The sequence below is a fragment of the Leuciscus leuciscus genome, assembly GCF_965113295.1.
Source record: "Leuciscus leuciscus genome assembly, chromosome: 7".
NCBI lineage: Eukaryota > Metazoa > Chordata > Actinopteri > Cypriniformes > Leuciscidae > Leuciscus > Leuciscus leuciscus.
Genome location: NC_138731.1, coordinates 24,420,311 through 24,442,845, shown reverse-complemented (window position 1 = coordinate 24,442,845; position 22,535 = coordinate 24,420,311). Strand labels below are relative to the sequence as shown.

The following is a 22,535-nucleotide window of genomic DNA, read 5'->3' as shown; positions in this document are numbered from 1 at the left end:
ACATCAGGATTTTTGCAGAAGTATAATTCACTGGATTTCAGCCCAGAAGTGCATACGTTTATTTAGAAATACAATGTTAAAATAAAATATATAAAGACACGAACATAAGCAATGCAACAACGATTAGTGAAAATCGCTCGTGTGCAGCTTATGGCAACCCCTCTCTGTATCCTAGCAACAGATGTGTTGTTGCTCAGCTTAGTTAGCGAGCTGTAAGTTAGCTATTGCTGGGCCACAGACACTGAATAGTTCAACTTAATACGGACATTCATTTGCACCTTTCTTCGGTAAGCAAACCGTTCTGTTTACCGGGTAAGTTTAACTATCATAATTCACAACCACAGATGTTGGAAGTTGACTTGTATACGAGATAAGCGGTAGTATAGTATGGTCACTCGCTAGCCGTGTAAACGAACGTGTAATTTTGTCAAGAAATGGTTTTAACAGAGGAACTCGCATATTTGTTCAAAATAATGTCTAAAAGTTTCTTGTTTTATACATGTCCCCACTGTATATAGTCTGGATAAAGTGTCTACATTGTTGCCTGAATGCCTTCTATTCTTAATGCTTATAATTCTCCTGCTTTCCTGGTTTTCCAAATACTAGTGCAAAGTGCCCGTGCAAAATCAGTTTTTGTGTGTGTTTTTAGTAATTGTTGGTTCGGTGTGTTTGAGTGCTCATTGTTACAATTAAACAGCAAAAGTTCAGTGACATTTTTATTTGTGCATGGTAGAAAGCAAATAGGCCTACTGATACTGACATAATGACATAGCCTACAATAAATATGGAAAATTAGCAACATGCCCAAATAGCAACTACTCGATTGAGGGAGCAGGCTAGCGTTACACAGTGAACTCCGAGAAAACACTATGCTTGAGCAAACAGTTTGTGAATAGGCTAACGTTACTACAAATGATGCCCGTGAAAGAGACTGTGAACGCATTGAATAGGATATGTTTAGTTGGTGAATAGCATACCCAGATAGCAACATTGTTACGGCCACAGCCTTAGATTAAATCATCTGAAGAGAAAAGAAGACATTCAATCTGTGAAGATCTCAGCAGAGGAGGATTAAACAACTCCACAAACAGCATTACCAGCTTCACTTATTACTAACCAGACTGACTTTATTTCTGTCAGACGTCTACAGAAGTTTTTATTGAGAATTAACAGAGGTTTAACTCTAATGTGTTTCATTTGAAATGACTCCATATTTAATATACACAGACTTTGTGGCTCAGATAAGGTCCAGTTCTGGTTTATTTCTTTGCTCTTGGCTGACATGTGGCATTGCTATGGCCTGCTTGTGGCCCAGATCTGGCAAACAGGAGCGGACGGTCCACCCAAGTGCCATCATTCCACGTGGATCTGCATACATGTGGGCCAGATTCGCATTCAATGTTGGGCCGAAACAATGTTGCTATCTGGGTAGGCTACTATTACACAGTAGCGAAAACGTTAAGCGCACCAGAATTAAATATAATATTCAGAAGTAAACAGCATAGCTGACTTACAGATTCAGTTAACATCAACAAATGAATAAGCGCATCGATTCAGGGAGCAGTGCAAAGTGCCCGTGCAAAATCAGTTTTTGTGTGTGTTTTTAGTAATTGTTGGTTTGGTGTGTTTGAGTGCTTATTGTTACAATTACACAGCAAAAGTTCAGTGACATTTTTATTTGTGCATGGTAGAAAGCAAATACTGATACTGACATAATGACATACAAGAAATGTGGAAAATTGAACTACACGATTCAGGGAGCAGGCTACACAGTGAACTCCGAGAAAACACTACTTAAGCTCCGCTGCTTTCTTCGACCCTCTCTGTCTCTGGTCCTGGGATGTGTTCACTCAGTGTGCAGTATGAGAGGGGGAGTGGCCAGCGGCTAGAGCGGCAAAAGCCAGTGTGTGCTTCTTTTACCGATATATATATTTAACTATATATTTTGCATTTCTAATCCAAACAACGTCAAATTTGGCACTGCACTTACTCGTGCCCGTAGCAAGACACCTGTCAAGTTTGAAATCCATCGGACTAACGGTTTGAGAGATATGCAAATAACACACACACACACACACACACACACACACACACACACACACAGACAGACAGACAGACAGACGTTCCCGTAATTTATAGATAGATATAATATACAGAAGTAAACAGCGTAGGTGACTTACAGATTCAGTTAACATCCACAAATGAATAAGCACGACGATTCAGGGAGCAGGCTACACAGTGAACTCGACGATTCAGGGAGCAGGCTACACAGTGAACTCGACGATTCAGGGAGCAGGCTACATAGTGAACTCCGAAAAAATGCTACGCTTGAGCAAACAGTTTGTGAATAGGTTACTACAAATGATGGCCGTGAATAAAATATAGGCTAATATTCAGAAGTAAACAGTGTAGCTGACTGAGTGTTTATGTTAGAATGTTTATTTTTAAACCACAACCTTCTTGGGGCTTCTTTACAACCAATGCAACCCTCTAATGTCAGAATGTTATAGATATAATATGTTAGAGAGATATGCGAATAACATACAGACACACAGACTGACAGACAGACACACAGACGTAATTTATAGATACTAGTGCAAAATGCCCGTGCAAAATCAGTTTTTGAGTGTGTTTTTAGTAATTGTTGGTTTGGTGTGTTTGAGTGCTCATTGTTACAATTACACAGCAAAAGTTCAGTGACATTTATTTGTGCATGGTAGAAAGCACAAAGTGAACTCCGAGAAAACGCTATGCTTGAGCAAACAGTGTGTGAATAGGCTACTATAAATGATGGCTGTGAAAGAGACTGTGAATGCATTGAATAGGATATGTTTAGTTGGTGAATACACAGTATGAAATGTAATATTCAGAAGTAAACAGCATAGCTGACTTACAGATTCAGTTAACATCCACAAATGAATAAGCGCGTCGATTCAGGGAGCAGTGCAAAGTGCCCGTACAAAATCAGTTTTTGTGAGCAGATCGCCGTCAAAAAAGTTCAGGAGATTTTTCTTAGCGATGGCTGATTTCAACAGTTTCAATATGATTAATTGCATTTTGAAAAAAAAGTGTCATGAATTTATTGCATTTTTGGGGAAAAATAATCCGTTTTTATAATAAATCTTTGAAAATCAAAATCTGGATTTGAATTTTTTATGTTATTATAACCTAAAGATGCTATGTGAAAGTTTGAAACAGAAAATAGTGGTTTTCATCTTGCCACTTTCTTGGTAAAGAAAACACATTTTTACTCATATTAATCAAAATGGATTTATCACGTTTTGGAACCAAACTATAATATTCAGAAGTAAACAGTGTAGCTGACAGAGTGTTTATGTCAGAATGTTTATTTTTAAACCACAACCTTCTAAGTGCTTCTTTTACCGATATATTTACCGATATCTTTAGCATTTCTAATCCAAACAACGTCAAACTTGGCACTGCACTTACTCGTGCCCGTAGCGAGACACCTGTCAAGTTTGAAATCCATCGGACTAATGGTTCGAGAGATATGCGAATAACAGACAGACACACAGACAGACAGACGTTTCTGTAATTTATAGATAGATAGATAGATAGATAGATAGATAGATAGATAGATAGATAGATAGATAGATAAGACTAGTGCAAAATGCCCGTGCAAAATCAGTTTTTGAGTGTGTTTTTAGTAATTGTTGGTTTGGTGTGTTTGAGTGTTCATTGTTACAATTACACAGCAAAAGTTCAGTGACATTTTTATTTGTGCATGGTAGAAAGCCGCACACAGTGAACTCCAAGAAAACGCTATGCTTGAGCAAACAGTTTTTGAATAGGCTACTACAAATGATTCCCGTGAAAGAGACTGTGAACGCATTGAATAGGATATGTTTAGTTGGTGAATAGCATAGGCTACTATTACACTAGCGATAACGTTAAGCGCACCAGAATGAAATATAATATTCAGAAGTAAACAGCATAGCTGACTTGCAGATTCAGTTAACAATACATCAACAAATGAATAAGCGCATCGATTCAGGGAGCAGTGCAAAGTGCCCGTGCAAAATCAGTTTTTGTGTGTGTTTTTAGTAATTGTTGGTTTGGTGTATTTGAGTGCTTATTGTTACAATTACACAGCAAAAGTTCAGTGACATTTTTATTTGTGCATGGTAGAAAGCAAATACTGATACTGACATAATGACATACAAGAAATGTGGAAAATTGAACTACACGATTCAGGGAGCAGGCTACACAGTGAACTCCGAGAAAACACTACTTAAGCTCCGCTGCTTTCTTCGACCCTCTCTGTCTCTGGTCCTGGGATGTGTTCACTCAGTGTGCAGTATGAGAGGGGGAGTGGCCAGCGGCTAGAGCGGCAAAAGCCAGTGTGTGCTTCTTTTACCGATATATATTTAACGATATCTTTTGCATTTCTAATCCAAACAATGTAAAACTTGGCACTGCACTTACTCATGCCCGTAGCAAGACACCTGTCAAGTTTGAAATCCATCACACACACACACACACAGACAGACAGAAAGACGTTCCCGTAATTTATAGATAGATATAATATACAGAAGTAAACAGCGTAGGTGACTTACAGATTCAGTTAACATCCACAAATGAAATGAATAAGCACGACGATTCAGGGAGCAGGCTACACAGTGAACTCGACGATTCAGGGAGCAGGCTACACAGTGAACTCGACGATTCAGGGAGCAGGCTACACAGTGAACTCGACGATTCAGGGAGCAGGCTACACAGTTAACTCGACGATTCAGGGAGCAGGCTACACAGTGAACTCCGAAAAAATGCTACGCTTGAGCAAACAGTTTGTGAATAGGTTACTACAAATGATGGCCGTGAATAAAATATAGGCTAATATTCAGAAGTAAACAGTGTAGCTGACTGAGTGTTTATGTCAGAATGTTTATTTTTAAACCACAACCTTCTTGGGGCTTCTTTACAACCAATGCAACCCTCTAATGTCAGAATGTTATAGATATAATATGTTAGAGAGATATGCGAATAACATACAGACACACAGACTGACAGACAGACACACAGACGTAATTTATAGATACTAGTGCAAAATGCCCGTGCAAAATCAGTTTTTGAGTGTGTTTTTAGTAATTGTTGGTTTGGTGTGTTTGAGTGCTCATTGTTACAATTACACAGCAAAAGTTCAGTGACATTTATTTGTGCATGGTAGAAAGCACAAAGTGAACTCCGAGAAAACGCTATGCTTGAGCAAACAGTGTGTGAATAGGCTACTATAAATGATGGCTGTGAAAGAGACTGTGAATGCATTGAATAGGATATGTTTAGTTGGTGAATACACAGTATGAAATGTAATATTCAGAAGTAAACAGCATAGCTGACTTACAGATTCAGTTAACATCCACAAATGAATAAGCGCGTCGATTCAGGGAGCAGTGCAAAGTGCCCGTACAAAATCAGTTTTTGTGAGCAGATCGCCGTCAAAAAAGTTCAGGAGATTTTTCTTAGCGATGGCTGATTTCAACAGTTTCAATATGATTAATTGCATTTTGAAAAAAAAGTGTCATGAATTTATTGCATTTTTGGGGAAAAATAATCCGTTTTTATAATAAATCTTTGAAAATCAAAATCTGGATTTGAATTTTTTATGTTATTATAACCTAAAGATGCTATATGAAAGTTTGAAACAGAAAATAGTGGTTTTCATCTTGCCACTTTCTTGAAATCCATCGGACTAACGGTTTGAGAGATATGCGAATAACACACACACACACACACACACACACACACACACACACACACACACACACACACACACACACACACACACACACACAGAGACAGACAGACAGAAAGACGTTCCCGTAATTTATAGATAGATATAATATACAGAAGTAAACAGCGTAGGTGACTTACAGATTCAGTTAACATCCACAAATGAAATGAATAAGCACGACGATTCAGGGAGCAGGCTACACAGTGAACTCGACGATTCAGGGAGCAGGCTACACAGTGAACTCGACGATTCAGGGAGCAGGCTACACAGTGAACTCTGAAAAAATGCTACGCTTGAGCAAACAGTTTGTGAATAGGTTACTACAAATGATGGCCGTGAATAAAATATAATATTCAGAAGTAAACAGTGTAGCTGACTGAGTGTTTATGTCAGAATGTTTATTTTTAAACCACAACCTTCTTGGGGCTTCTTTGACCGATACAACCCTCTAATGTCAGAATGTTTATTTTTAAACCACAACCTTCTAAGTGCTTCTTTTATCGATATATTTAACTATATATTTTGCATTTCTAATCCAAACAACGTCAAACTTGGCATTGCACTTACTCGTGCCCGTAGCGAGACACCTGTCAAGTTTGAAATCCATCGGACTAACGGTTCGAGAGATATGCGAATAACAGACAGACACACAGACTGACTGACAGACAGATGTTTCTGTAATTTATAGATAGATAATGTGTCATTTACATCAGAGACTTTTATGAGTTTTGTTTTGTTTTTTGTTTTTCAGATGGAGAACGTGCATCTTGTCCCAGAGGAAGAGGATGATGATTTGTATACAGGCTACAATGATTACAATCCGACTTTTGACTCAGAGGTGCAAAAATACCTTGCATTTATTAAATGTCATCACTTGCTTTTATGCAATGATCATTTTCCTGTCCCTGTAGGATCTTCACAACGATGTAGGCTTTCAGCTGGCCGTCAGGACGAGTCATGGCAGAAGACCACCAGTAAGTGAATAGCATCTGCTGCCAAAGGTGCTGTATGGAAGCACAGGCACATCAGCACACACCCAAATTTCATTAATAATAGACACTACATTTGTTAATGAATATTTTTAGATGACCGCAAAATATCCTGGCACTGCTATTGGAGGGCGACCGATTGGAACAGCCTATGGGGTGAGAAGAGCTTAAGGATTTACACTACTACATTTCTGACTCAAAATAAAATAGCTTTTTAACCTCCTCAGACCCGGTGTCCACATACGTGGACATCACATTTTTGGATGTGTGCAGCATAATACTTAATTCTGTGTAACTGGAACATGTTTTTCACAAACGTGGACACTTACACTGCCATCTGGTGGTGTCAGAAGAAAAAATTTTTTTACATAAATAATGTCAAGATGGCGGAGAACACAGGCGAAATGTCACGCAGCCACATCAGACCAAAACGTCCACAATGTAAAAAAAATTAATAACATTTCATTGTTGATTCTTGTTAAGTTATGTATAATAGTGTTGTATGATTAAAATGGCATGCACATTTGACAAACTTTTGTAACAGGGAAGATTTACTATGCTGCTAAATTTGATGTCCACATATGTGGACACTGGGACTTAACTTCGATGAAACTGTATAAGAATGTGAGCAAAAAAATGAGAATTTGTAGTTGCACTGAGCTTCGTGACGCAAACTGGCTCACGATCACGATCGCGCGCGCGCGCACACACACACACACACACACACTCTTGCTCACTCGCGATCGCGTGCACAAACACACACACACACACACACACACACACACACACACACACACACACACACACACACACACACACACACACACACACACACACACACACACACACACACACACACACACACACACACACACACACACACACACACACACATGGGGTGAGATTTCGGTCACAATTCTGCGCGCGCAAGATCACATTTTGAGCGTGGAAAAGGGCATTTCGCACGCGCGTGAACTGAGTTTTGCGGAGAAATGTTCGTCTCGCAGATAAGAAAATATTGCGAGCGAACGAAAATCAATTTTGCATTTAAAATAAGTATTTGGATGTGCGCGGACGTTCTCTTTCGCGTGTGCAAAGTTTCACTTTCTTGCTCCTTTCATACCAGCCGTGAGCGCTCTCTAAGCGCAGACGGCTCGCTTGCTCAACACAACCCAGCGTTACAATATGCCATAATTCCAGCCAATCAGAGATGAGACTGCTAAATTCTGATTGGCTGGCTTGAAAACCAATCACAAGACTCCCTGCATCACCTACTGCGGATTCAGAGAACTAGTGCAGTTGAGAGTAAAGTTGGCAGTAAATTCACAGATTCGAACTTCCCGGGTCAATAACTCGTGAGCTAAACGTTGTTACTGCACAAATGACACCTCTTTTTATAACAACACTTATTTTGTATAAATATCGTTTTGCATATATTCTTTATGATTATTATTTATGAAAAATATTCAATAATTTCACTGTAATTCACTGTATTGTTGGCAAATTCAGTTCACATCACTGCTGTCCTGATGGTTATACAACAACACTTATTTTGGTAAAATATATAGGCCTATTTTAAATTGTATATACAATTGTACTGTAAATGTATAATTTTTATGAAAATATTAAATAACTAATTCACTGTATTGTTGCCTAATTTAGTTCACACATCACTGCTGTCCTGAAGGTTATACTACAACACTTATTTTGGGAAAATATATATTTTAAATTTTATACAATTGTAAATGTATAATTTTTATGATTTTTATGAAACATATCTTTACTGTAATTCACTGTATTGTTGCTAAATTCAGTTCACACATCACTGCTGTCCTGATGGTTATACAACAATCGAATCTGTGAATTTACTGCCAACTTTACTCAACTGCACTAGTTCTCTTCCGACAAACATTATTTTTCTGGTCCCTTTTGTACAAACACAATTTTTCTCCCAATAGGTGTTTTATATGGAACAATAGTAATATCATTCATAATAAAAAATCTTTGTACATGGAGAATTGGGTCCAACACAACATTTTAATTGTTAGCCAACTAATTGACAAAAATGGGCAATTTTACACCTACCCTAATTTTATTTCAAAATATGGTTTATTTGTAAATGAAAAAGAATTTAACAAAGTAATTAAGGCTATTCCTAATGGCATACTAATATTAAACAAATTTTCAGATGTAGATATCAATAATACATCTTTACAAAATCCTCAACTCTTTGTAAATGGTCTCTCTTTATTTGATAAAGGTTTTAATAACAACTTTATAAGAAACTCCTTTAATGTTGGATCCAGTCCTCCATGTAAATCAAAGTGGCTTAAACCTTATTGTATATCTTGGCGCAACATTTGGACTATGCCTTATAAGTTTATTATTTCTAATAAAGTCAAAGAAGTAATGTACAAAATTATTCATAGATGCTATCCTGTAAATGCAACCATTAGTAGATATATTCACGCTGTTTGTGATAAGTGCACTTTTTGTAACACATCACTTGAAGACAGAAAAAGGGCAATATAAAAATAAATGTTCAATTTCTTTTTGGACTGACTTTAAAATAGATATGACAAAAAAATTGAACAGATGTCTTGATTTAGACCCTCATGACATTTTACTTTGTTTCAAAAACCCTTTTTTTTCTGAAAAACAAAATTATATAATTAATCTTTTTATCATTTTGGCGAAATTTTATATTCATAAGACAAGAATAAAACAAAAGAAAACCTCCTACGGTATATTGCCTTCTATAACACTGATCTAACAATATATTTTGAAACTCTTTCAAACATGAGATCACAAAATAAAAAGCTTATAAAAACAATACAAATATTAAAGCTTTTCAAATACATATAAATGCCCTGATATTTTATACTTATATTTTTGTATTTGTTCTTATGTTTGTTTATTTTATAATAATAATTATTATTATTATTATTATTATTTTGGTAAAATATTTTGAGCTGTATTGTCAATACTTTGTAACCATTTTTTTTTTTTTTTTTGCATTGTACTGAAATGTTTTTGTATTTGAACTGACTAAATAAAAAAAAACTAAAAAAATAAAAAACTAGTTCTCTTCCGCAGTAGGTGATGCAGGGAGTCTTGTGATTGGTTTTCAAGCCAGCCAATCAGAATTTAGCAGTCTCATCTCTGATTGGCTGGAATTATGGCATATTGTAACGCTGGGTTGTGTTGAGCAAGCGAGCCGTCTGCGCTTAGAGAGCGCTCACGGCTGGTATGAAAGGAGCAAGAAAGTGAAACTTTGCACACGCGAAAGAGAACGTCCGCGCACATCCAAATACTTATTTTAAATGCAAAATTGATTTTCGTTCGCTCGCAATATTTTCTTATCTGCGAGACGAACATTTCTCCGCAAAACTCAGTTCACGCGCGTACGAAATGCCCTTTTCCACGCTCAAAATGTGATCTTGCGCGCGCAGAATTGTGACCGAAATCTCACCCCATACACACACACTCTTGCTCACTCACGATCGCGTGCACAAACACACACACAAACACACTTTTGCTCACTCACTCGCGCACAAACACACACACACTCTCTTGCTCACTCGCGATCTCGCACACACACACACACACACACACACACACACTCTTGCTCACTCGCGATCGCGCGCGCGCATACACACACGCTCACTCTCTGACACACACTCTCTTGCTCTCTTGCTCACTCGCGATCGCACCGCGTACACACACACACACACACACACACACACACACAAATAAAAAGAACATTACTAGTTTGGAGAAGTTGAAGTTTTGGAGTGTTACAAAAAAGAAAGCAAATTTTCATGTTTTTTGGATCTGTTTTTTATGCATTTTGTTTTTCCATATCAATGTTCAGAAGTGGTGATCGGTTGACAGCTCCGCCCCTCTCTTCACTCGAGTGTCCAAGACATACGGCCAGATGAAACGACCACAAAGTCGATCATCGACCTCCGGCCTAGGGTGTCCTGGTGCCATGTGCACTGATGGGCACCCTTATGCTTGAACATGGTGTTCGTTATGGACAAGCTGTAACTGGCACAGAAGTCCAATAACAGAACACCGCTCGGGTTCAGATCAGGGGGGCTGTTCCTCCCAATCACGCCCCTCCAGGTGTCACTGTCGCTGCCCACGTGGGCGTTGAAGTCCCCCAGTAGAACAACGGAGTCCCCAGTCGGAGCACTTTCCAGCACCCCTCCCAGAGACCCCAAGAAGGCCGTGTACTCTACACTGCCGTTTGGCCCATAGGCGCACACAACAGTGAGAGACCAATCCCCGACCCGAAGGCGCAGGGAAGCGACCCTCTTGTTCACTGGGGTGAATTCCAACACATGGCAGCTGAGCTGGGGGGCTATAAGCAAACCCACACCAGCCCACCGCCTCTCACCATGGGCAACTCCAGAGTGGTAAAGAGTCCATCCTCTCTCCAGGAGTGTGGTTCCAGAGCCCAAGCTGTGCTTGGAGGTGATCCCAACCATGTCTAGTCGGTACCTCTCAACCTCACGCACAATCTCAGGCTCCTTCCCCGCCAGCGAGGTGACATTTCACGTCCCTAGAGCTAGTTTCTGTGTCCAGGGATCGGGTCGTCGAGGCCCCTGCCTTCGACTGCTGCCCGATCCTCTAAGCACCGGTCCCTTACAGTCCCTCCTACGGGTGGTAAGCCCATGGGAGGGCGGCCCCAGGTTGCTTCCTCGGGCTGAGCCCGGCCGGACCCCATGGGGGGAGGCCCGGCCACCAGGCGCTCTCATACTCCAGGGTGGGGCCCCGGCTAAATTTTCGGATCCAACTCACCTGGGCTGAGCTGTGGGTCCTGTGCTGTGGGTCATGACCGAAAGGACAAGATCCCCGATACAGGTGACCGAAATGAGCTTTCTCCCCAGGGTGGCTGGGCGATCCCTTAGAGATATGGTGAGAAGCTCGGTCACTCGATAGGAGCTCAGCTGAGGTGGCTCGGGCATCTGTTCTGGATGCCTCCTGGACACCTTCCCGGGAAGGTGTTCCGGGCGCGTCCCACCGGAAGGGACTATGTCTTCCAGCTGGCCTGGGAACGCCTCGGTGTCCCCCCGGAAGAGCTGGAGGAAGTGTCTAGAGTGAGGGAAGTCTGGGCATTTCTTCTTTCTTCTTCTGCCCCCGCGACCCGGCCCCGGATAAGCGGAAGATGTATGTTATGCATAGGCGTAATTCTATGGGGGGACAGGGGGACACGTCCCCCCCAATATTCAAAGAAGGACAATTTGTCCCCCCCAATATTTGATCATACTGTATGATTATGCGGGCAATATCGATGTGATTGCAAATACGTCTCCACTCTACATACGAAAATATAAAATCCCGGCCGGTCCATTTCCCAAATCCATTCGACTGGCCTTACACTATACATTAACAAAACCTATTTCTCCTGAAATCCATGTCATGTTTTCCCTATACCTTTAGTAGCTCGTGCACCGTCAGTGAGTTAGGAAAAACCAAACAGAAGAAGAGTTAGGAGCGCGAAATCTGACAGACATTTGGCACATGTCTATGAATGGTAAATATCCTGTATTTGGCTGACATAATACAGAAGAATATAAGAGAGAGATCACTGGCCGCTTTGTTGTCAATTCAGGCTTGTCATTGATGCCGATGCTATAATCATTACAGGGTGAGTATACGTTGGTTTGACGATCAGATGTAATAAAATTCCTTGTTGTGTTATACAATTACAAACATTCGGACTCTGACTTTTATTTTATTTTGATAAAAAAAATGTGTGCATGCGCCAACACAAAAAGTCCCACAGCTGTCCCCCCCAATGTGTGATTGACCATTTCGCCCTTGATGTTATGTATGTTCAGAAGTTATACAAGAGTAACAACGAAAAATGTTCAGGCACAGGCTGTAAATAAAAGAGATTTGCATTTTGTTACACAATGGTGTCTTGATTGTTTTCTGTGAATTCAGACCCAGTGTCCACATATGTGGACATCATTTTTTTCAAAAAGTGCTTCATGTTCAAAGATAATATCTGGTTATTATATGTATTGGTCCCTCCTAACCCCAAAAAGCTAGAAGAAATCTAAAATGCACGTCAAACCAAAGCTCGGGTCTGAGGAGGTTAAGTTAGCGTGATAGAATGTTAGAATGTATTATGTCTTATAATCAGGAAGAAAGCTGTAAGGACAGGAAAGGTCATTGGCCCTGCGGGGTGAGAGAATATACAGTCAGAATCAAGATAATCAAATATTGGGAAAATGAACTCGTATGGAACTTGGGTATAGAAATAGACTATATTGAGAAATGGACTGTATTTCATGCTTCAATAAGGGATTTCGAGGCTGAGTTTGTGAGTAAAGTAAGTTGATTCTATTTGTCATTTCCTCTAAATGTCTATATTTCTGATGTTAATATTCCAGTCTCGGATGCCTGTTGGCACTGCAATGGGAAGGCCTATGACTGGAGCTGTTCAGGTGGGACACAATTTCTTGTTTATTTTCTCTTTATGAGAAAATATGAGAAAATATTCTCTTCATGAGAAATTGTATTTGTTTTCTATTTTTTGTGCGTGTGTTGTACAGGACGGTGCGGCTCGTCCCATGACTGCAGTGCGGGCAGCAGGATATTCTTCATCTATAGCTAGAGGTGCTTTCACACAAGAAACCCTGTGCTGTCCAGGCACTCTATGTTTAACTGTCTCATAATGATACTGAATAAATACATTTTAACTTCTGAGTTTAACTTCCTTCATTTTAATTGGTTGAATTTGCAGGTTCAGTGTTTGATCCACTGGGACAATCAAAAGGACCAGCCCCTCCATTAGAGAGACAGAACGAAGACACGTATGCGTCCGTCTGTTTTTATAGCGCTTGACAAGCCATTGACAAGTTTTGTTTACTAGATCCCCCTTGACATCTATAGTTTTACTTGGAGACGGACACAAATTTTTGGTTTAATTGTTTGTTTTCTTGTTCAGTCCAGAGGAAAAGATAAAGATCCTGGAAAAGAAGGTGAATGATTTGATAGAAGAGAGCTGTCTCGCTCATGCTCATGGGGATCTCCAGCTGGTGGGTATAGCTGGGTATAACTGCTATATGTGATTTAAAGATTTTAAAGGATGAATATTTAGATGCTGAATTATCTTTTTTTCTACAGTCTCTAGAGAAAGCCAAAGAGGCGGGCAGGAAGGAAAGGGCTCTGGTGAGACAGAGAGAACAAACAGGCACTGCAGACCACATCAATCTGGATCTGACGTACTCTGTGAGTTAATTGCTCCATATAAAATACATATCTTGACTGAAAACTCCGAAATTTCACATGTTTTATTTATGCTTTGTTCAGGTATTGTTTAATTTAGCAAACCAATATGCCAGTAATGACATGTACACTGAGGCTTTGAACACATACCAAGTCATTGTGAAGAACAAAATGTTCAATAATGCCGGTGAGCGAATTGCAAATATTATTTATTTAAAATATCTTAATCCAAATTCAATTCCCTTTGATGTAAACGTGTTTCTAATTTTAGGTTTTCTGTAACCACTTTCCCTACTATAGGTCGATTGAAAGTAAACATGGCAAATATCTATTTCAAGCAAAAGAATTACACAAAAGCTATCAAATTTTACCGCATGGCTTTGGATCAGATCTCAAATGCCCACAATTCAATGAGGTCAGTACTTAGTTCAGTACTTTTGTTGTGTGAACTGCGTATTTGAATTGCACCCTTCAATTTATTCAGGTTGTAAGCAATTTGGCAGGATTTTCAATATGTAACTTTCCCTTATTGTATAGGATCAAGATCATGCAGAACATTGGAGTTGTGTTCATACATATGGGCCAGTACTCAGATGCCATCACATCCTTGGAGTACATCATGAGTGATAATCCCAACATAAAGACAGGCTTCAACCTCATCCTGTGCTACTATGCCATCGGAGACCGTGAGAAGATGAAGAAAGCTTTTCAAAAACTAATTTGCGTGCCCCTCGGTATTGATGATGAAGACAAGTATATCCCTGCAAATGTGAGTGTATCGTTAAAATCCTTGTTAGTCATACATTTAAACTGAATTACATCAAATTTTGATGTGTTTCTTTTTGACATTTCAGGATGACCCTCATGCAAACATGGTGATCGAGGCAATAAAGAATGATAAGCTTCACCAAATGGAAAGGGATAGGTATTATAATGTATTATACATTCTGTTGGATCTATTATACTGTCTACAGCTTGGCATTTATTAATCTCCACATATTACATTTCAGTGCATCTGCATCGTCTTCTATCATTTTGTTTTGTTTTTCCTTCTAGGAAAGCACTTGCAGAAAAATACATTATGACCTCAGCCAAGCTTATTGCTCCAGCCATTGAGTCGTCATTTGCAGCTGGGTTTGACTGGTAAGTAAGTAGTTTATACTTTCATTCAACAGTTTGGAGTCATTAAGATTTCTTAGAAAGGATGCATTAAATTGATCAAACGTGACAATTAAGACATTTATAATGTTACAAAATATTTTTATTTTTCAAATGAATGCTTTTCTTTTTATTCAAAGAATCCTGAAGAAATATATCACAGTTGTATGAAAAATGCATAATCACAAAAATATTAAGCAGAAGAATATTGCTAATAATAAGATTTTTTTCTTAGAATGATTTCTGAAGGATCATGTGACACTAAGTACTGGTGTAATGGCTGCTGAAAATTCAGCTTTGCCATAATAGGAATAAATTACATTTTAAAACATTAAAATTGAAAACATTTATTCAAATTATAATTCATAATATTACTGTAAATTACTGTATTTTTAAGAGATAAGAGATTTCTTTCAAAAACATTAAAATGTCTTACCAACCCCACACTTTTAAATGGTAGTGTAAGTTTTCCACAAGAGGGAGTTGAATCCCATGACATTCCTTTAACAATAGTATTTATTTTAAATAGTTATTATTCATCCACCTTTTTTTAGGTGTGTGGACATGGTGAAGGGTTCACAATACGTGGAGCTTGCAAATGACTTGGAGATCAATAAAGCTATTACATACTTAAGACAGAGGGACTTCAAACAGGTAGATCTGACCCTGAGACACACTCAAATTGCATTGCATTTGACATATTACCACAGAAGAGAGCCATTTTGCTCTATGTCTGTGTGGAACCCTTGTTTCTGTCTTTTAACACTTTTCACATTCAATGGTCCATTTTATTTTGTTTTCTTGCCTGTCCATCTGCATGACTCTTGAGGCTGAGGTATGTTTTTATTTTTGGAGAACCTGTGTGTTTCTGCAGTAGGCCCTGTATACGTGTGCTGATATTGTGTTGTGCTGCCTTGCTTCTCTCATTTCATGTAGCAGCAAATGTAATGTTATGTATCTCAAGTGTATTAGTCAAAGAAATTATCTATTTATGTCACTCATTTCCTTGAAGTCACTGCGGACACTATGAATATGCTTAAACACTTATTTTGTTTTATTTTGTTTTGTTTTCAGGCAGTGGAGACGCTAAAGATGTTTGAGAAGAAGGACAGTCGGGTAAAAAGTGCTGCTGCCACTAATCTGTCTTTTCTCTACTTTTTGGTGAGTACAGAGCTATAAAGCATTGACATTAAAGAACTGGAAATGGCTGTATTTATCACATTGTGTTAATAAGGTTCTCAGATATGCTTAATAAGATATGCTCTTGTTTTGCTGCTTATGTGTCTTCTCCAGGAAAAAGATTATGACCAGGCTGACCGCTATGCTGAGCTGGCCATGAGCGCCGACCGCTACAACCCTGCTGCCCTCATTAACAAAGGCAACACAGTGTTTGTGAAAGAGGACTATGAGAAAGCAGCAGAGTTTTATAAGGAGGCTCTTCGCAATGACTCGTCCTGTACTGAAGCTCTCTATAACTTAGGTCTGCCATTACAAATATTACATCCTAAGGGTTACACTGCATGAGATTTATATTATACACGCTTTAACCTTTCTACATTTACAATGTTTCAGCTGAGACCAAGACTATGTATTAATAATGTAAGTCCCATTAAAGCAGAATCTCTGTATTCATGCAGGTTTGACCTATAAAAGGTTGGGTAGGCTGGAGGAGGCCCTGGATTGCTTCCTCAAACTGCACGCTATCCTCAGAAACAGTGCTCAGGTCATGTACCAGCTGGCTAATTTGTATCCTTCCTTTAAACATCAGCATTCAAAATGTATATTAAATGAAAGTCTGTTTTATGACAGTTTTGGGAATTTCAGTTGCCAAGAAATATCATGACATAAGTATGATGAGTGCTTGTTAAGAGTCAAATTCCTTAAGCAGCTTTAGATATGAGATGTTGGAGGACCCTCATCAGGCCATTGAGTGGCTGATGCAGCTCACCAGTGTGACCCCCACAGATGCCCAGGTGCTGGCCAAACTGGGAGACCTCTATGACAATGAAGGAGACAAATCTCAGGCCTTCCAGTACTATTATGAGGTAAAAAAAAAAATTCCCTAAAACCACCACTTAACATGACATGTCATTAGTCACATCTCAAGTGCCTCAAGTGGTTTGAATAAAATAAATGCAGGACTTTTTTTGTCATCATACATTTATACATTCATTTTTCAAATAAATAGCATAGTATTTAAAACTGTTTAAATGTAACTAATATATAATAATGATAAATTAAATCTCAAATAAAATGATTAAATATTTAACTATATTTAAAATATATGAGCACCTATGCATGTCTTGCTTTCTTTAGATAACAGTTAAATATCATTAAATAAAAATATCATTAAATATAATTTTATTAAATAAAATGTATTTAAAGAAAGCAAGACATGCATAGGTGGCAATCATATAGATCGCAGTCTAGATTTTAGTGGATATTTAAGAATAATATTCTATATAATTTATGGATTACAGTTATTATGATTGTTGTTTATTACAAAACTTAATTTTACTATATAAAAAATAATGAATGTTTTTTATTTCAGTCGTACAGGTATTTTCCCTCAAACATTAGTGTCATTGAATGGTTGGGAGCATATTACATCGACACCCAGTTCTGTGAGAAAGCTATTCAGTATTTTGAGAGAGCTACCCTTATTCAGTAAGTTACTAAATATCATATGTATTTATCATGAATATTCTGCATGTATTTGGAGATTTATATTAATGATGTATCATGAATTTCAGACCAACACAGGTCAAGTGGCAGCTGATGGTGGCTAGCTGTTACAGGAGAAGTGGTATGAACTTGACAATACTAATACATTTAATAAGTTTAGCCATAAGCTGTCATCTCAGTGCCTTCAGAGTCATGATTTATGTTTTTCATTTGTTTTCAGGGAATTATCAAAAGGCACTCGAGACCTACAAGGACATTCATCGGAAATTTCCTGAAAATGTTGAATGTAATGTGCTCAACACAACAGTGTTTTTCCCCTTTGATTCTTTGTGCTTATCCAGTAGCTTTGCATCTCATGCCATTCATTATCTATCGGGCAGGTCTACGCTTCCTGGTCAGGCTGTGCACTGATATGGGACTAAAAGAGGTGCAGGATTATGCCACCAAACTGAAGAAAGTTGAAAAAATGAAGGAGATCAGAGAGCAGGTACCCTGATTTCTCTTGGTGCTGTTTATATTTGGGCCTCTTTAGCGTCCTTAAAAAATAGATAGAAAATAGAAGAGTGAAAGTGAGGAGTGAACAAAAAAACACACAACTGTCTAGACTAGAGGGATAAGCGACTGTCTCTAAATCAAGTGTGGAGTTTCATATTTTAGAATTTAAAACTAAAAGAGAGAGAGGAAATTACCTGGATTTCTTCTTCACCTGTTCCTTTAGCCAGTAAAACCTATGGTTGATTACTGAGGGCCCTGTGTGTTGGTCTGTATATAAAATATTTGAGCACATTCCCCGTATTCAGAGCTGGAGAAATGGCAAGTATTTGACAGCATGCTGTTATTCCCACACACAGAGGGTGAGATCTGGGAGGGAGAGCAGTGCTCGAGGGCGCAGGGAAGGCAGCGCTGGCAGTGGTGAGTGGACCGTTTTAACTCAACCTCATCGATTAAACTTTGAAATAAAATACTGCTCATTAACTCCATATATGCTTCTTACTTGACTTTTTCCATCAACCTCAACCTGTCATCCGCCTCTCTTGGTAAACAGGAAATACATCAAACCTTACACACACTCCCCCTAAGAAACCCAGCGGTATGACTGTAACTGCCCTAATATAGTGACTTAGTGGAGACTGCTAGTCCTGTGATGTGATTTTTCAAGAAGAATATGCATGTGCCTTAGACACCTGTTTTTCCTTTAGTACTAAAATAAATCACAGGATTTAGAGATTTGAAATCTAACAATTTCACTTTAGATTTTGGTTTATTATGGTTTATTTTAAGTGTATAGTCTATAAATAATATATTTTTTTTTTTTCTCATTTGGGATATCAGATGTGGATCTCATATCAGGTGATGTTCAGTTGTCAGCTTCAGGCAGTGCTGGGTTTAAAGGTCATGCAGTACACTCATTTTCAAACAAGTGACTGTTATCATCAGCCTTTTACTGCATCTCACCTCTCTCTTCTTCTAATATTTTATTTTCACGTTGTCACTTTAGGAAGCGGCTCAAACCCCAAAAAGCCCAGTGGTATGATCACTACCTGCTTTATGTAGAATAATTCAGACATGATGTAAAGCTACTTTATTATTATGGTCGGTTTTTATAAGGGATTTGATTTGGGTTCTTCATAAAATTCATTTAGTCATAATTCCCATTTCTGTGGAAAATAAGCCAGATAAAGGACATACACTGTCATACAGTTAACAGTAATATTATGAAATATTATTACAATTTCAAATAACTTTTTTCTATTTTAATTTTAATATTAATATTTAGTCAATTATTCCTATGATGCGAAGCTGAATTGTCAGCATCATTACCCCAATCTTCAGTGTCACATGATCCTTCAGAAATCATTCTAATATGATGATTTGCTGCCCAACAGACATTTCATACAATTTGAAAACCGCTGTGCCGCTTAATGTTTTTGTAGGAACCTTTTTCAAGGATTCTTTGATGAATAGAAAGTTCAAAAGTAACGTTTTTCTTTGAAATAGAAATCTTCCGTAACATTATAAATATCTTTGCTGTCACTTCTGATCAATTTGATGCGTTCTTGCTGATCATTTTTTCCCCCAAATTTCTCTCAAAAAATTATTTCTGACCCAAAACATTTGAATGGTTGTGTATGTGTAATTTATTTAAAGCCAGTCAGACACAGCATATAATCACATTAATGAAATCGCAAATTTTGACAGTAATAAGACAGAACTTAATTTCTTCTTCACAGAAAGCGTTTCCTTTTTCCTGCATTCTTTCACTTTGTATTGTCAGCTTCATCTTCGTTTTGTTAGTAATCTGTTGTTCTCTTTTATTGTTTATCTGTTATTCTGTTCATGGCTATGCACCTGAAAGGGAGCAGCTCAAGCCCCATCAATACCCCTCCTCTGAGAGCCAGTGGTATGACTACACTCATTACAGAATTACATTAGAGGACGAGATCACACACTCCACCTGTATGACTATTACAACGAGCATGATAGATGCAGCTCAGGAATAAACTGCTGCTACTGCACCTGTTATTGCGCTTTGTTACAGATGTCATTCATTCCTCACATTCAGCCCTGCAGTCGTAAATGAACTCAACACATAATGCTAGGTTTACCACTTTATTCACAAAAAAATCTTCATTGTTGAATGGTGCAACCCAATTTTTAGGCCTCACTCAGCTCTCAACTCTCTGTACAGCCTTTCCACTGTCTCTTCAGAGATCTGTCTTCTTCTTTTTCCTTTCTTTTCCTTGCAGTTTCTCGCGCTGAAGCTAAGTATAGTCCTGTGCTGCAGCAGGGCAGAGGTATGTACTCTATTTCACTGTGCACTTTAGATGATCAGTCCTCTGGATGATTAAAAACAAACAAAAAACATAGCTTCATGGAAAACTTAAACTTGCTTTGTCCATGTATCAAAATGATGTTTTAATGCCTGAAGTTTCCCCATCATGATACAGCATCCAAGGACATAATTTCAATCACAGCACAACAGAAAACAAACATGTGCTGAAAGCCTGAGGATGTCCTTTTTGCCAAAACCACTAATCCCAGGGAATATCCCGCTTTCACTGCCTGACTGAGTGTTTCCAGCACCTCCTTTCTGTTTGCGAAGCACAGAGTGCAAATAAACCAGTGAAATATTTCACAAGTACACTCCTGAACAACACTATCCCGGTATCAGTACGCTTGCATCAGTTTCTTGCTGTACTATTTTTACTATTACTTGCCATTTTGGATGCATGAACTGATGTCACATTAAAGATGTTTTTTATGAATACAAATACTCCGAAGCAATTTTTATTTTGCTTTTTGTTTTAGCGATACATTTTTTAGCTTGATTCTGGCATGATTCCTCAGTTAGGTGGACAGGGTAGGGAAAACTACTGTATGTCAGCAAAAGGCTTGTCATTTTAATGCCTTTGAGTTTTGTCGCTGGGACGTTTAAAGATCTCAGAGTTACCTGTCTGCCAGACTCCGGTCCCACATCTGTCCCTCAGTGCTCTGTTCCTGTCATCACAGCCGAAATGTGAAATGCAGCTGTGTGCCGCTGTCTTTTTGTAACACAAATGCTTTCAATTATGTTATTCATATGAACTCACTTTGATTAGGAGTCTAGTTCCGCTTTGCTTCAAGTGCAAGCTGGAGCTGTTGCTTTTCTTGCTTTTTTGTTTTTGTTTTGTTTACCAGTGTTCTAACACAGCAAGGCTTGCATTGTCGATGGTGGCAACTTAAATGCAAATGCCCCTTTCCCCCTTCTGTTCAGACACTACTGTAAAATAACACTCCTTCCAGAAATGTTTCCAAGTCCAACATGTGGATGTGTTTTCTCAGACAGTGGACAAAGCAACCATGGCACCAGCGCCAAGGGTGAGAGGCTTAGCGTTAAACTGAAAACTCTTCCCGGGTCCAATGAGCCGTATGAGGCCAGCACTCAGCAGGAAATAGGTGAGAAACAACTTTGGTCTTTATTTTAAGGAGGTTCTTGTCATTGTGGCTCCAATACACAATCAAATAAAGATAAAATTCTGGTAGAATAATTACTTTTTCACCAAACAAACCATGCTTGGCGTTTTGCATTCCTTTAGTTCAAACAGTAGAGCATGGATCTAGCAAATGCCAATGCATCTGCCAAATGATGACAAATGATTATTACATTCCCTTAATCAAATAATGTTACCTTTTTCTGGCTGATTTATATTATAGCAAAGAGTTTTCTCATTCATGTAAAGGGAAAAATTATTCTGGTCTGGTCTGTACTTATTACAACTTAGTGCTCCCATTGTATTCATCACTTTAGATGCATCTTATGTCGATCCGTTGGGGCCTCAAATGCAGAGACCAAAAACAGCAGCAAGGAAACGCACAGAGGAAGATGAGTTTGCTGATGAAGAGCTGGGAGATGACTTACTGCCTGAGTGATGTGTGCAACAGAGAAAGTTTAATGTATATCCAGACACTAAATTTGTCTGCATTTTCAGCTCAACTATGGCACCGAAGCTTAAAAATACTTCATTATTACTTAATTAAATCCTTCATTATACTTTACTATATTTTATAATAGCAATGCATTGTATATATATATATATATTTGCTTTTAGGAAAAAATTGTTCTCTTATTTCATCCATTTTGTGCATTAAAATGTAAAGATTTATGACTACACCATAAAACCTGGATAACATGAAGTTAAAGACGTGCATGTTTTGTAAGTCTGAAA

The 22,535-nt window shown here is 38.5% G+C and overlaps 1 protein-coding gene and 1 long non-coding RNA gene across 3 annotated transcripts; one reads left to right on the top strand and one right to left on the bottom strand.

The window, feature by feature from the left end:
* The first annotated feature begins 12 nt into the window (after positions 1–12).
* On the top strand, positions 13–22,503 carry ift88 (intraflagellar transport 88 homolog). 2 transcript variants are annotated; one of them, XM_082175589.1, is made up of 28 exons: positions 13–312; positions 6,504–6,590; positions 6,664–6,726; positions 6,838–6,897; positions 13,149–13,202; positions 13,311–13,374; positions 13,502–13,571; positions 13,706–13,796; positions 13,885–13,989; positions 14,071–14,173; positions 14,287–14,401; positions 14,524–14,755; positions 14,841–14,911; positions 15,043–15,129; positions 15,699–15,798; positions 16,219–16,305; positions 16,438–16,624; positions 16,782–16,890; positions 17,039–17,189; positions 17,696–17,811; positions 17,898–17,950; positions 18,050–18,115; positions 18,210–18,316; positions 18,681–18,741; positions 20,186–20,230; positions 20,577–20,624; positions 21,652–21,765; positions 22,118–22,503. In XM_082175589.1, the coding sequence occupies exons 2-28, from the start codon at positions 6,504–6,506 to the stop codon at positions 22,237–22,239; spliced, it is 2,568 nt and encodes an 855-aa protein (XP_082031715.1). In that variant the 5' UTR covers positions 13–312; the 3' UTR covers positions 22,240–22,503. The 2 variants fall into 2 exon arrangements, with proteins under 2 accessions (XP_082031715.1, XP_082031716.1); XM_082175590.1 differs by lacking the exons at positions 20,186–20,230; positions 20,577–20,624 and having other exon boundaries at positions 15–312.
* LOC309502966 lies at positions 3,063–5,905 on the bottom strand. The gene is made up of 2 exons (XR_014207444.1): positions 5,775–5,905; positions 3,063–3,550 (listed from the first exon to the last, which is right to left on the bottom strand). It is a non-coding gene; the product is annotated as an uncharacterized lncRNA (long non-coding RNA).
* Positions 22,504–22,535: the final 32 nt, after the last annotated feature.

What these genes read in the sequence shown, in the direction of transcription:
- ift88 (XM_082175589.1), top strand. Translation starts at nt 6,504, where the DNA reads ATGGAGAACGTGCATCTTGTCCCAGAGGAAGAGGATGATGATTTGTAT. An exon ending in AATGCCCACAATTCAATGAG is followed by an intron (nt 14,402 to 14,523) that starts GTCAGTACTTAG and finishes CTTATTGTATAG; the next exon opens with GATCAAGATCATGCAGAACA. An exon ending in CCCTCCTCTGAGAGCCAGTG is followed by an intron (nt 20,231 to 20,576) that starts GTATGACTACAC and finishes TTTTCCTTGCAG; the next exon opens with TTTCTCGCGCTGAAGCTAAG.